The 13,151-nt window shown below is 42.4% G+C and overlaps 1 protein-coding gene across 4 annotated transcripts in view; it reads left to right on the forward strand.

The window, feature by feature from the left end:
• Nucleotides 1-62: 62 nt before the first annotated feature.
• The window catches only part of GALNT13 (polypeptide N-acetylgalactosaminyltransferase 13), a 156,332-nt gene continuing 143,243 nt past the window's right edge, over nucleotides 63-13,151 (forward strand). The window contains exons 1-3 of one of the 4 annotated variants that reach the window (XM_061446035.1): nucleotides 63-245; nucleotides 11,990-12,080; nucleotides 12,546-12,794. In XM_061446035.1, coding sequence (XP_061302019.1) covers nucleotides 12,653-12,794 — 142 coding nt within the window. In that variant the 5' untranslated portion in view covers nucleotides 63-245; nucleotides 11,990-12,080; nucleotides 12,546-12,652. The remainder of the gene's footprint in view (nucleotides 246-11,989; nucleotides 12,081-12,545; nucleotides 12,795-13,151) is intronic. The other 3 variants (XM_061446045.1, XM_061446065.1, XM_061446056.1) reach the window with 3 other exon arrangements.

The raw sequence follows: 13,151 nt of genomic DNA on the forward strand, positions 1-13,151 counted from the left end.
GTGCGCCGGAGGAGGAGAGGCGGCGGCTGACGCGCGGCCACCGACCCGGCGAGGCGGCGGTCCACGAGCCGAACCCAGCGCAGCCCCCGCCGCTCCCGGGGGCCGCTGTCCCGCCGCACCGCACCTCGCCTGGGCGGCCATGAGGCGGAGGAGGCTGGTGGCGCCGGGCTCTGCCCTGGGCGGGCGGCGGCGCTGCTGAGCGCGGGGCCAGGGGCGCCGCTGCGGGGCTCAGCGTCGCGCCGCAGGTAAGGGGAGTGCGACCGGAGGATCCCCGGGTTGGACGAGTCCCAGCGCTGCCGATCTCAGTGCGGAGCCTGCCAGGAGCAGCCCTCACCCCCTAACCCCCCAACTTGAACCCTGGCTCCTTTGTCAACTTTCAGTGCGTGGTGGTGAGTCCGTGTCCGCAGGCGAGCCGCTTTCGCCGGGGCCGGTGGGTGCAGCCGATGCCGGTGGGTGCAGCCGGGGCCGGAGTACAGCACTGGTACCGGGGGAGCCGTTCACTGGGCGAGGCTGTTCGCGGAGGAAGCTGTCCTTGCTTTATTCCCGCTGCCTTTCCTGCAGGTTCCAGGTACGGGTTAAGGTGGTGGAGAGCTTTTTAAGCAGGGGTAAGTCTGACCTGAGGCACCGGCTCTGGGCAGCGATGTATGACAACCTGCGATTAAATCCGAGTCCTGGGACGCAGTTTTCTCCCTAACGCTAACGAACTGACATTGTGCTTTTTGAGGTTGAGAGAAAAGATGTAAATGTCACTGGAAAACAATAGCTAGTGTATGTTTAAGGTCGGTAGAGTGTATTGAAGGTAGAGATGGAACGGTGCTTTGGGCTGTGCATGTTAGCCGTAGGTCTCACGGCTCTCTGGACGTCGTTAGCCTGACTCGCTCCTGTTTTTCCCAAGGCAGCGTCTCTGCTCGCAGCAGCGCCGGGTGCTCCGAGCCAGCAGGGCAGACCGCTGTTAGCTTTTTCCTAGCTGCTTCTGTTTGTTTAGCTTGAATGTAAAGGGTCAAATGCCGGTATAAATGACATTTGGCACAGCTGATTTGAAGCTAGGGGTTTTGTTCAGAACATTGTGAAGTTAGGATGCCAACTGTTTTCACAAGGAATTGGGTAAAAACTTCTTCCAAGCTTGCAGAAAATAACATTTCTTCTCAAAAACCGTAAAATAAACTTTATCAGTCTGAAATAGTAAAGAAAGGCAAAACCCAGCTGCTGGAGCTGCCATTATTTCTTTTTTTGTTGCAAAATGAGAACGGGTTGAATATTTGTTTGGCTGCTCCTGGGTGACTGGAAATAGAAAAGATTAATGAAAGATTAAGACATGCTTAGAATTATGTAGAGGGAAGCAAGAGGTAAAGATTGTTTTAACTGGTTGATGGCTACTGACTTTGAGGAAAGAGATGAGGTCTTAAGGTTTATATAGTTTTTCAGGTATTCTCTTAATTTTCCTCTGTTGTGGCCTTGGTTGATAGCATTGTCTGATTGCTGGTGATCCTGGTGTTCTACGTTCATTGGTAAAACCATGCAAAAGTGCTAAGGCTAATGGGAGTTAAAAAAATTGCTGGGACTTGAAAAATGATACTTTATCTTCTGGTATTTTTTTTCTTTAACTAGGCCTGTTACTACAAATGCTTTAGGATATTTTTTTTTTAATATAAAAAGTGGTTTTGGAAGGCATTAAACTGAGAGTGTGTAATACGGCATAAATTTGGATTCCCCTGGGGTTAGTTTTCTGAGGTTTAGAAGTGATTTCTCCACCAAATAGCTATTCTAAGAAACAAAGTGTGTGCTGTATCTTTCTCCCCTTGTGCTCATGCACGAATGATTAGTGTTTGCAAGTTCCTGAAGATGTGCTCTCGGGAGATGCTGATGCTGGTAGAATAGGGTGGAAAGGTAGACTCGGCGTCTCCTGTTTGACTGCGGATGAGCTTTAAGAAAATAGAAGTGGAAATAGTGCCTTTCAAGCACAAATGAGGACTGGGGGGAGGATGTAAGCCTATGTGATTCTGGGGTTTGTCTGTTAACACCTGCCTCCCACCTGCCCTAGAACAAACTATGATTCTTCCTGAACCATCATGAAGAAGAGAGGTGATGTATCCTTTCCCACCATCTCTACCCTCAAAAACACTATTACTTGCAGATAGTAAGTTGTAAAAATGTTCTTTATCAGCTATAGCAGAAGCTTATGACCAGTTTATATTTGGACATGTGCAGAATCAGTTTGAGTTACTTTCCTTCTAATGTTAAGTGCAGTTGTTTTGGGTTGAGGAAAAAAACGGTAGAGAACCACCAAACCCTACTGTTGGATGGCAGAAAAATTAAGGCTGAAGAAGTAAAGCAGAATCACTTGGAAATAAGAAACTAGGAAACCTTGTAATATTTTTTTTTTCCTATGTAAGACAGAATTCTAGCAGAATTCTAATTCACATGAGCAGGTGAATTCAAGAGACTACTGCTTCTGAAAATATGGGAGAATTCAGTACCATTTGGCTGTACATCACTTTTATGAACATAGGAGAATCTGGTTTGTTTTTTCTTTAATAGAGTGAGAGCTGTGAACTTTCTAATGAGCCTGATTTCCTCACAAACAACAATATGAGTGGGGAAAAAAAAAAAGATTAGACAGTGTATATTCTACTACTTTTGTGATCAGTTTTAACTTAGAATAGGTATGATATGACTTACTGATTGTCAAAAATGGCCTTTTTAGTATTCACTAACTACTTTGTTCAAGACTGTTGTTCTGTTGGATTGGAAGAAGTGAGGGAGTTTTGATTTCCCAGCCTTACAAGTAAGTTCCTTTGGCCTTGCTATGTAGAAAAAAGTATCAACAGGTTTTTTCTCATCACAAAGTTGGTGAAATACATGTTTTCAGTCGATGCAGCTGGAGGTGGTCCTGGGTGGGTATGTCCTCCTAGCTCAAATGAGCAAGAATGCCTTACAGTCACTATTTCCTGATCTTCAGGTTTGAGTTGATGGCTGCTGATGAGTGCTGCATTAGGACTGCACGGTGGTGAGCAGGTGTACGTTCAGGAGATCACTGCCCTTCTTGGCAATGCAGAGTAGTAAGGAGTCTATCTTACAAACAGGATTTGTGTAGGAGATTCTTATAGAGGCAGTGGTTCTTTCTTTATTGGTTCTCTTATTCCAGCTGTTTAAAGTTTTGGGTTTGTAGTGTTACCTTCACACACAAACACCTTTGCACCAATCCCACTCATCACATGGACAGTCTGAGTGTTCGGTTTATTTTTTGATGTCAGTGCAATGTTGATAATGAGTGTGTCAGCGCAGTCAGGGTGGCTGGGCAGCTGGTTCTGTGTCTCTGTGGTATGTTTGGCACCTGTGCTGGTGAGTGCTGCAAGCCACATGTTTGATAAAGGTTCATAAGGAAATCACTGGTATGTGGCTACAGCTGTCTGAGCTGTGTCCTTCCTTGGATATTTGCCCTGTAGCTTTTCCCCTGTGTCACTGCCTGGCTTGCATCAGCATTTTGTTCTTGCTACTTGTTAATTTCAGTGTTATGTGGGAGAACACGCACCATCTGAAAACAGAGTAAATATAGTCAGGTTAGTCTGCTAATTAGCTGTGATGAGGTCCTGCAACAGTTTGCAGGGGGAATACCTGCCCGCCACCTAGTGAGGCGGTCACTGGAGATGAGAGAGGGGAGATGCCAGGGCTGACTGTCAGGGCGAGAAGAAACCTGTGAGGTTGGGGACCAAAGTCCTCTGATTTATGTCGGCTACTTTGGGAGAAGAATGTGGAAAAAGGAATGAGAAGAGGACTGCATTTTTTTTGTTTGCAGTATGTTATAGCACCTGGGATTGTGTTCTGGTATTTGGGTATTGAATTTATGCCCATGTTCTTTTAAGGGTTCAGGTGGTTTTTTTGTGTGTATGTAGTATTTTTTTTTTGATTGGTTTTCTTTTAGTTGGCTTTATGTTTTTGGTGCTTTGTGCTGACACAGTGGCAGAAACAGCCTGGTTAATACAAGGTTGGCATCTGAAGGCATGGACTTTAGAGGACAGAGCAAACTGCAAATCCAGATAAATTCTTCAGAAATTTGACACAGCTTGCAAGTTAAACTGGCTTCCAGAGAGGTTGCTCTGAACACAAAAACTATTTCTCATCTGGATTTTGGGGATGTGGTGCTTGGAGGTATCGATTCTGGGAGAAACTGGTGCTTGTAATTGGCTGACTCTAGTCTGAACAAAGCAATGCAAAGTAAAGGGTAGGCTTTTATTACAAAGAAGTTTGGTTAGATGAATTAATAAATCTTTTCCACTTTAATTTCTGAGTCATGGAAATGCATTTTAAAGTGAAGAATAGGTCTATTATTAAATGTCAAGCAGCCTATTTCAGGAAAGGAGAAAGGAGTAGAAACTAATTCTTAAAACACAAAACACTGCATAGCTCTAACTACAGACCTGATTTCCCTCCCCACCCCCCACGCCCCCCTTTATTTATTTATTTATTTATTTTTTCTTTCTTACTAAATGTGAAAGAGCTTCCTGTATTGATCTGGGAGATTGGCAGTTCTAGCATTATAAGGTCTTCAGATAGCTGTACCTGAATTAGTAAACTGCTCATGGTATTAAATGCTGATTCATGATTTGTGGAGTGTATAGTATGTATTGAGGTTTGGTTAGATCAATCTAAATTTTTTGTAGGCAAAATGTATTTTACATATATTTATTTTAAAATAAAGGTATGCCTTAGATAACCTTGCAGACCTTAAGGGTTCTTAAAGCAAGCTTACCTCTTCCTTTTTTAAATGGTAATTGCTCTCAGAGTGACTCTGATAAATTTAATCTATAATGCAAAGCACATTTTACCCAAAGCTTGAGCAGTGGACTTACCTTGTTAAGTCATATTCCATGGTACCACGGTGCTAGTACACATGGATGCTGTTGTGTTTTAATAGTCTTGTCAGTTCACACTGGCTAATTGCCAGTCAGTGCAGTACTGCCTGCATTGGACCTGAGTCTGCAGCAGAGACTGACAAAAGTAATAATGCCAGATCTTTCTGGGACTGGTGCTTAAATATTGTCATTGTCTGTTTGTGGGGTGGTTTTTTTGTTTTGTTTCGGTCTTGTTTTTTCAACTCCAGCACCTGCAGTGAATCACAGGAAAGCCATGAGAAACAATCACATTCATCCTTTGATTTATTAGAGATGAAGGCTGGAAATCTTAGATTTTGGATGAGCTGAACTCTGGCCTGCCTTCCTTCAGTTTGAAAAAGACATTTGTGATTGCTCTTATTTCTGCTCAGGAATTTCTTCCAGCAAACTTCTTTCTGATTACTCCTCAGCTGACCTACCTATCTTTTGCAGAAGTCTGATCCAAATGGCTCTGATGGAGCAGATGTGCGCTATAGATCAGTTCTGAAAGATTGAAACGCTACTTTACTGGAGGGCTCTGTGGATGCTTTTACTACTGAGTTGCATTAATTTTTAAAAAATAAGTATTCTGCTACTCTCACAAGCTCAGTGTTCATCAATATGTACCTCACCTTGGTGTCAAATGTTGCGTAATAACAAGAATTTGTCAACAGAAGTATTTAGTGTCTGAATTAAGTGGTTCATAAAATGATCCGGTGTTCTCACGTACTCTTGTGGTCTATACCATAACAGTGTCTATGGCCATCCTAAGGTTTCTATTTCTTTGCCTTTAGCCTAAATTCTTTCAAGTATGTGAGAGGAACACTTGAAAGGCTGTGAACTGAGATGCTTGCTAGTATACAGAGATGTTAAACGGGATAAATTTCAGTGCTGGCTGAGGTGTTAAAAACATACACATAGTTAAAAGAATGGTCTACATGACAAATAAGAGATTCACTAGAAAATGCCGCGGGCCTCAGTTAAATAATGAAAAGGCAGGAAATTATCACTGGAGTCATAACAGTAGCATAACTCCATCCACTTATGTATCTTCCTAATGCACCTGCCATCTGAAAGCTGTGTACATATGGTAGTGGATATGTACCCCAAAAGGTCAGCCAAGGCAGATTTCTGCCTCCCCCCTTCAATAGCATGTTTTTTTCCCTTTGGTTTAGAAGGTATGTAGTTTAGTGCTATGCAGACATATTGTGGAAAAAGTCTCTGTGGAAATGTGTAGCTGTGTATGGTGATATTTAATCAAACATGTACTATAAAACACCAGTAGGAATAACAGATTGTCAGGAATAGGCACTTTTGATTCTGCTTTTCAGCTGTGAAGAACTGCACCCATGACGTGTGCTATTTAACTGCAGTAAGAACCATGATATGATTTGGAAACATGGCTCTATCCCTCATCCTCTGAGGAAGTGAGACACTGTAGTGGCAGTGCAGGTATTGCTGGGGCACATTTTACTGTGTCTCTGTTCCTCTGCTATCATCATTAAAGTTGGTTAAAGTTCTCTAGCATATAGTAAAACTTAAGTTTAAATGTGGCCCCACCAGGAGGTAGAAGCAGGCCTTCTGTTCCTTCTTCTGCAAGTTGGACTTCAGGGTGCTGGTGGGATTCACGGGTGGTTTGTTGTCCCCATAGGCACTGCCTAGTGTATCCCTGCTGCTGCCAGCTGGCCCCACATAGCTGTGGGCACGTGCAGCCTCATCTCTGGGGAAGGCCCGTGGAGCCGTGAGCCACTTGGAGCAGAAAAACTGAATTCTTTCCATCCCCAAGAGCAAGCCGTAAACCTCCTGGTGGTCTGGGGAGCAAGGCTGATGTCCTGAGGTACAAGGGCTGCACTAGTGGCTGGTAGGAAGCTGGGGAGTGGCCAGGCAGCTCAGGGGGCTTTTGGCAGAGGCTGGTACCCAGGGGAGCAGCCCCCCAGTTGCTAGGCAACTGCTGCCTGATGCTGTGCTGCAGCATGCTGTACATGCATGCAGATGCGGCCACATCTGGCAAAGACAAGAGATGTAGCATTCTTCCTCATGTTCTGTCTGTGTTCCTATAATACATTGTAGATTAAGCTGCATTTTTATCAGGCCCTTCATTAAGCTCTTACAGCTAACATTAAGATCAATATTGTCTTGAAAAATATTCAGCTCTACTTTAGATTTCATTCCATATGAAATTAACTGTTTTGTTTTGAAGCAGTAATAACATGCAGTTTGCATCCTTTCTTACCCAAGCATCTAGACATCATTAGTCACTTTTGGTGTTCCTGGAAGTGCTGATGGCTAACACAAGTTGCTTTGCACAGGTTGCAGTCTTACAGATTTGGGAGATCAGATTGAGGTCAGAGTAGTCTCGATATTAATTTGTAATTAATATAAAAAAATATTAATTACAATATCGGAAGATGTAATCACAGTTCTGGGAAGTAGGTGGGTTCTGGGACTCTTAACTGTGCTTCTGTATTTCCATCAGTAAAAGCACCAAGTGATAAAATTGGGTAAGTCTTCTGATTTTCTCTGGAGGACCTTAACATGAAGGTTATGCTTACACTTAGCAGACCATACTGTCCCTTAGGCAGCTTTCATCCTTTTCTTTTTCTCGCGTGTGATGAGCAGGCTCTGGGACGGGCAGGAGCTGACTCCTGCAGGGTGGATGCTGATCCTTTGGGAGTGATTTTGGAAGGGACAGATGCCTTTGAGGGATCCAGGCAAGTGAGACCTAGGGCCTGGTCCCTTTTTCACACTGGTAGTAAAAAACTGGCTCAAGAACTGGGGCTTTTGTTGAATCAATGTGCTAATATGGGGCAATGTGTCAAACTTTGAAGGGTGTGACTGCAGGAACATCACCGGGGAGTAAAACCAGTGAGTACTTTGAAAAGTCTTGGCCTCAGTCTGTGCTCCTATTGCTTCCACAAAGGGGATAATACTACTTCTTTTAATATTACAGATATTGTGAAAGTGAATTAAAAGCTTTTGAGGTGACTGGAAAGAGCAGTGATGAACGTCGTGGCTTTGAGTCCCTGAGAAAATGAAATATTGTTCATTCTGTGCATGGCTTGGCTTGTATGAAATAAAAAGGCATGGGGCTGTGTGGTGAGCTACAAGAAGAAATACCGAACAATTGCTTTGTTTTCCCAAATCTGATCTGCTGTGTGCACTCAGTGAAAGTGAGCTCTGCGGAAGGGTGGATTTTTGTTTTATATGTGAGAAAGGCAAATCAAGGTTTTGCAGCTATCTTTAATTCTGCCTTGGATTTGTAACCTCTGTAACATTCTCATACCACAGCATTTTATTGTGGTAGTTTTAGGAAATGCTGGCAATGCAGATGATTTCTAAATTTACATCCAGTTTTCTATTATAAATCTCTCTTTATTGTTTATAACACTGCCAAACTGCAGGTTTTTGGGGCAGGAATTTCTCTCGTTTTGTTGTTAGATGCTGGTTTTAAATTAGTTTTATTCTTAGAAGTGGTAGCTCAAACCTCCAGCATTTACTTCCCTCCTCTTCCTGAAAACCTTGTTACCCTGTATATTAGTAAAATAAAGCCCTGCTCTTTGAGAAGCTTTGTCTCATCTGAGATCTGGAGGACGGATTTAAATTAGCCAACATGGCCAGAGATGGTGCTTGTGTTGAGGCTCCTTCCACTTGTGGCTGTTGGTGGACAGATTATCGTGGCCGTTGACATCCCATTTCCCAGCAGTGCCTGCTTGATCCCCTTTGTGGGTGTTGTACTCAGTGGTGGTGAGCCTGGATAGAGGTGTGGAAGGAGACCGTTTGTTTCAGTGCAGGCAGGAAAAGTCTGAGGTGAGTGAAAGAGCCTGGCCCTTGAAGAAAAACAGGTATTTGGAGGAAAAGAGAGAATGAGCTGCTTGGAAAAGGGGGCTTTTTTTTTGGGTAGGCTTAGGAGGTGGAAAATGGGTGGAGAAGATCACTGAGAACCCTGACCGGGCCTTTAAATATCTGAACAAGGAAACATTAAGGATTGGAAAGTGAGAGGAGGAGGAGACCCCTGACAGGAGAAGATTGCTGTTCTTTCCACTGCGGCAGCGGTGAGGTGGCAGAGCAGAGGACAGAGCAGGAAGGAAGCAGCTGGGTGACAGAAGAGACCAGCGTGGAGACTGGAGCTGGGGTGTGCTGGTGGTGAGAGTGGCTGAGTGCTGACGCCTCATGGGAAGATGAGGTGATGAGGCCATAGTGCTGATGTACTTTAGGCATTGCCTTACACTTTCCAGTTCTCGCCCCTTGTGCGTTGGGAGGTTTTCTTACTGGTTTGAGTGCTTGAACTTTGTGGTCCTCTTATGTAGTGCTGAGGTCTTCCCTGTGTGATAGGAATTGAGTAGCACAAGTTTAAACCATACACTTAGACATGAGTGGCTCGTGCACCAGCCATAGAGAGAGCACGTTGTTTGTGTTTGTACTTGGGAGGAAGATGAAGAAATGAATGATTTTCATGATAGGCACAAGTCCTTGCTTAAGTTTCTTATTTGCTGCTAAGAAATCTTGGAAAAGCAGCCCGAGGTGCACTGCTGGTTTAGTTTTGCTTTTTTAGATTAGTGGCCGTTGCATGTAGTTCTTGGTTTAAGGCATACTATTTATGTCTCAAAGGATTGTAATATAAAGCATTTATGGACACTGAAAAACATTCATAAACCACAAACGTATGACAGGAACTTGGAGTTTTTGGCAGAAGTATTCCAAGATTGGTTTGAGGTGGTCTGGACCATAACTGAATTTTTTTTTCTCGTGTATTTTGTGTTACTTCAAATGTGAGAACGAAAACCTTGTTCCTGATTGCCTGGCCCTAGCTTTTATTTTTTTTTCATTTCAAGTACTCACTGAAAAATGTTATTCTGCTTAGTCAATACGATTGTGATTTTTTTTTTTTTTTTTGAGCAAATGTGAGGTTTGTAGGGAGGGAGAAAAGGGAGAGGGGAGTTACGTCAGTCTTGAAACAGAGCTGGGTTAAAAAGAATCCAAATGATAAACTTTCCTTTTATAAAAAAACCCAACCAAAACCCACAGACAAAAACCCCAAAACACCTAAAACCCCCCAAACAAACAGGAAAAAAACCCCAACAAACCTCCAAACAGAAAAAGCCCCAAACCATTTTATCTGAAACTGTTTTTTCATAATTCAACTCAAGCACTTGATAGAAGAAAAAAGTTCGACTAGCCTATCTTGGTGATATCTGTGTATACATTTGGAAGTGAATATGCATGGACTTTGCTAATTTTATTTGTTCAAACAAATCTTAATTGAAATATAAGCTAACTTGAGGATTGCTTGTGGGTGGGTGAGTAAGGGCTTGGGAGCTCTATGGCATGTGTGGGAGCTGTTTCGACTGAGTGGTGCCGGAATTGTTATGGGTGGTGCACGGCTAGGATATGCCTAGAGAAGGGTCAGGGAGAGTGGCCTTCACCAGAAGGCTATGTAGACAGCAAGTGGTCCCTCCTCAATCATTTGATCTTCATTCCTCATCCTGTATGAATGAAGTTTCCAGCAGGGACCTTGAAGGAGAGAGCCGCCCCTTCAACAGGACACCTGTCAGACTCAGTGGTGGGATTGAGCCTCTTGTGTGTCTTTGGAAGCTTCCTCCCACCCCATGTAGATAGCTTTTGTGAATTAGATTTAGATAATATAGATAGGGTGAATTTGAAACTTGCATTCCAAGGGAAAAAAATAAAAGTCATCCCTCATACTTATCCACAGGCCAGATTTCTTACAGACATTCTTGGATGTGTTTGCACAGCAACTAGCTGCTAAGTTACAGTATCTGCTGGCAGTTTTTCTCTGGGTAATGAAATACTTTATTTAATTTCTTCCTTGGAAAAAAATCAGGGACATGTAGGACATGAAGAGTAGAAGGCTTGGTTCTTTGCCACTGGTAATCCTTACTTTTGTAGCAAAGCAACCCAGGACTAGAGAGATGGTTAGAGCTTTAGGCCAGAGGCTGCATTGCGTGTCACCTGTAGCGAGGTGCTGTGTGTACATGGAAGTACCTTGAATTAGGTGGACTTTAAAAGATTGAAGTGTGTTTTCCCACTTTTTCAAGAAAGGTGACGAATATTGAATCTAAATGTTAACTATTGTAAAAAAGAAGCTTGCCATCACTGCTGCTAACTGTAACAGCCTGTTGCAGCACCTTTATTTGAACAAGCACTTGAAAGCTAGCTAGTTTGTCGTAGCAGGCTGCTGTGGTTTCTGTACAGGCTGTTTGTTTAAAACCTGCACAGCTTTGGGAATAGAAGATTTTTTTTCCAATCACCCATCAATGACTGCCATGCTTCTGAGGTTTACTTGCTTGTATTAAAATAAGAACTGCTGAAGAAAAAATTCTCCTGCATTATTAAGAGCTCAGGGAGGAAGTGCCTTTGTATCTCAGCTGGTGCCGAACAAGTAACTATTCTATTCAACACTACAAAAGCTGGTTACAGCCACCATGGTGACAGGGGCTGCATGGGGAGGGTTAACACTTCAGCTCCTTTCCCCCTCTCTCTTTTTTTCTAATACAGATCTCTGTTAATTTGTTTTTTCTTTGTCATTTTCTTCCTATAATTGAACTGTTCCTGTTGACTAGCATGAAAATGAATTGTGCTAATCTGCAGCACGTATTCCTGAGCCCTTGAAATTTTAAATCAACTGGCTGTGTATCACTACAGCTAGAAAAGGAGCTGTTATCTGTGATAATATTGAAGACAGATGGAAAACTTTATTAATGATTACATAGTAAAATAGCGCTTCAGGAATAATATGGAAAACTATTTAAGTCATTCCATCTCTTCCAGTCCTTTAAACTGGCAGAGGGGAGTTTTAGGTTAGATATTAGGAAAAAGCTCTTCCCTGTGCAGGTGGTGAGGCACTGGCAGAGGTTGCTCAGAGAAGCTGTGGCTGCCCCATCCCTGGGAGTGTTCAAGGCCAGGTTGGATGGGACTTTGACCAACCTCATCTAGTGGAAGGTGTCTCTGCCTGTGGCAGGGGTTTGGAACTGGATGAATCTTTAACGTCACTTCCAACCCAAACCATTCTAGGATTTGATGATTCTATGAAACTTCTATACATTCTAGGAAAGGCAGTAAGATGATGAGGACTTTCTTCTGTTTGTTTTGTTTTATAGGTACTTGGAAAATTACACAGCAGTTCAGTGCTTAGACAGTACACGGCCAAAGCAGAACTCCCAGTCTTCACATGGGATACAGCTTATAACGGTAAGCTTAAATTTTTAGAAGCAGTCATCTAGCTTACATATCTGCACTAGGAATAGATATGGAGGCCCTAGAATAGCATAAATACATTATTTGAAGAAAATGAAAATTTAAGTTTTCTTTTTGGAGTTAATATATGTCTAATGTTCGATAAACTTATGGATATTGGCTAGAACCATCTGTTAGCACTGCTTCATTGTTTTTTTTTGTGTAGTCTTTAGTAAAATTTATTATGTTGCATGAAAGGTGTATGTGTGTTGCACGTGTTTCTAAATGAAGTCAAGACTGTCCATGACTTAAGCAGCACAAAATGGTTGGTATTCATAAAAGGATGGTAGAAAACAGTGCCTGTGTCTTTAGGAAGAAACAGATACTTTGAATATCTCTACACTGTACTTTCCTATACATTTTTCCAGTTCAAACTATGTGTACGTTACCTAATTCAGATGCTTTTTTCTTTGCTTGCAGTGGGATGCTGGTCCTTGCTTCCATGTTGGATTTTAGCTGTGGGAGTTTGATACCTCTCAGCAACTGCTGTCTTTCCTCAGTATTTGACCTAGAAACCAAGTAAAGCGATGAGGAGATTTGTTTACTGCAAGGTGGTTCTAGCCACTTCTCTCATGTGGGTGCTTGTGGATGTCTTCTTACTTCTGTACTTTAGTGAATGTAATAAATGTGATGATAAGAAAGAGAGGTCTCTGCTTCCTGCTCTGAGGGGTAAGTGCCAAGTCTAAGGTGTCTTTAAAGGTCACAGATTTTTATTTATTTTTTTTTACGTATTTAGCCTCATGTTTCTTTCTCTGTACTTTCTAAATTATTTTTCCAATTCAAACAGACAAAATACCAGGATCTGAAGAATTTTGTTTCTCTAGTGCTGTAGTGGTTTCTGAATTAATTTTTGTTATCCTAGTGTTTGACCTTTGCTGTAACAAAGCCTGAGTCTTATGTTTTCTTCAGTGAAAGTAATATAAATTCTTCACAATACATGGAGGAGAAGACGGAAGTAAATATATAAGTTTTTTATACGAAGTCATTTGACCTACAAGATAAATGATTCTCTATGATTCCATGGTT

The sequence above is a fragment of the Pezoporus flaviventris genome, unplaced genomic scaffold (assembly GCF_033815535.1).
Source record: "Pezoporus flaviventris isolate CSIRO_AGI_PZ_B2104156 unplaced genomic scaffold, CSIRO_AGI_Pfla_v1 ptg000001l, whole genome shotgun sequence".
In the NCBI taxonomy this organism is placed as follows: domain Eukaryota; kingdom Metazoa; phylum Chordata; class Aves; order Psittaciformes; family Psittacidae; genus Pezoporus; species Pezoporus flaviventris.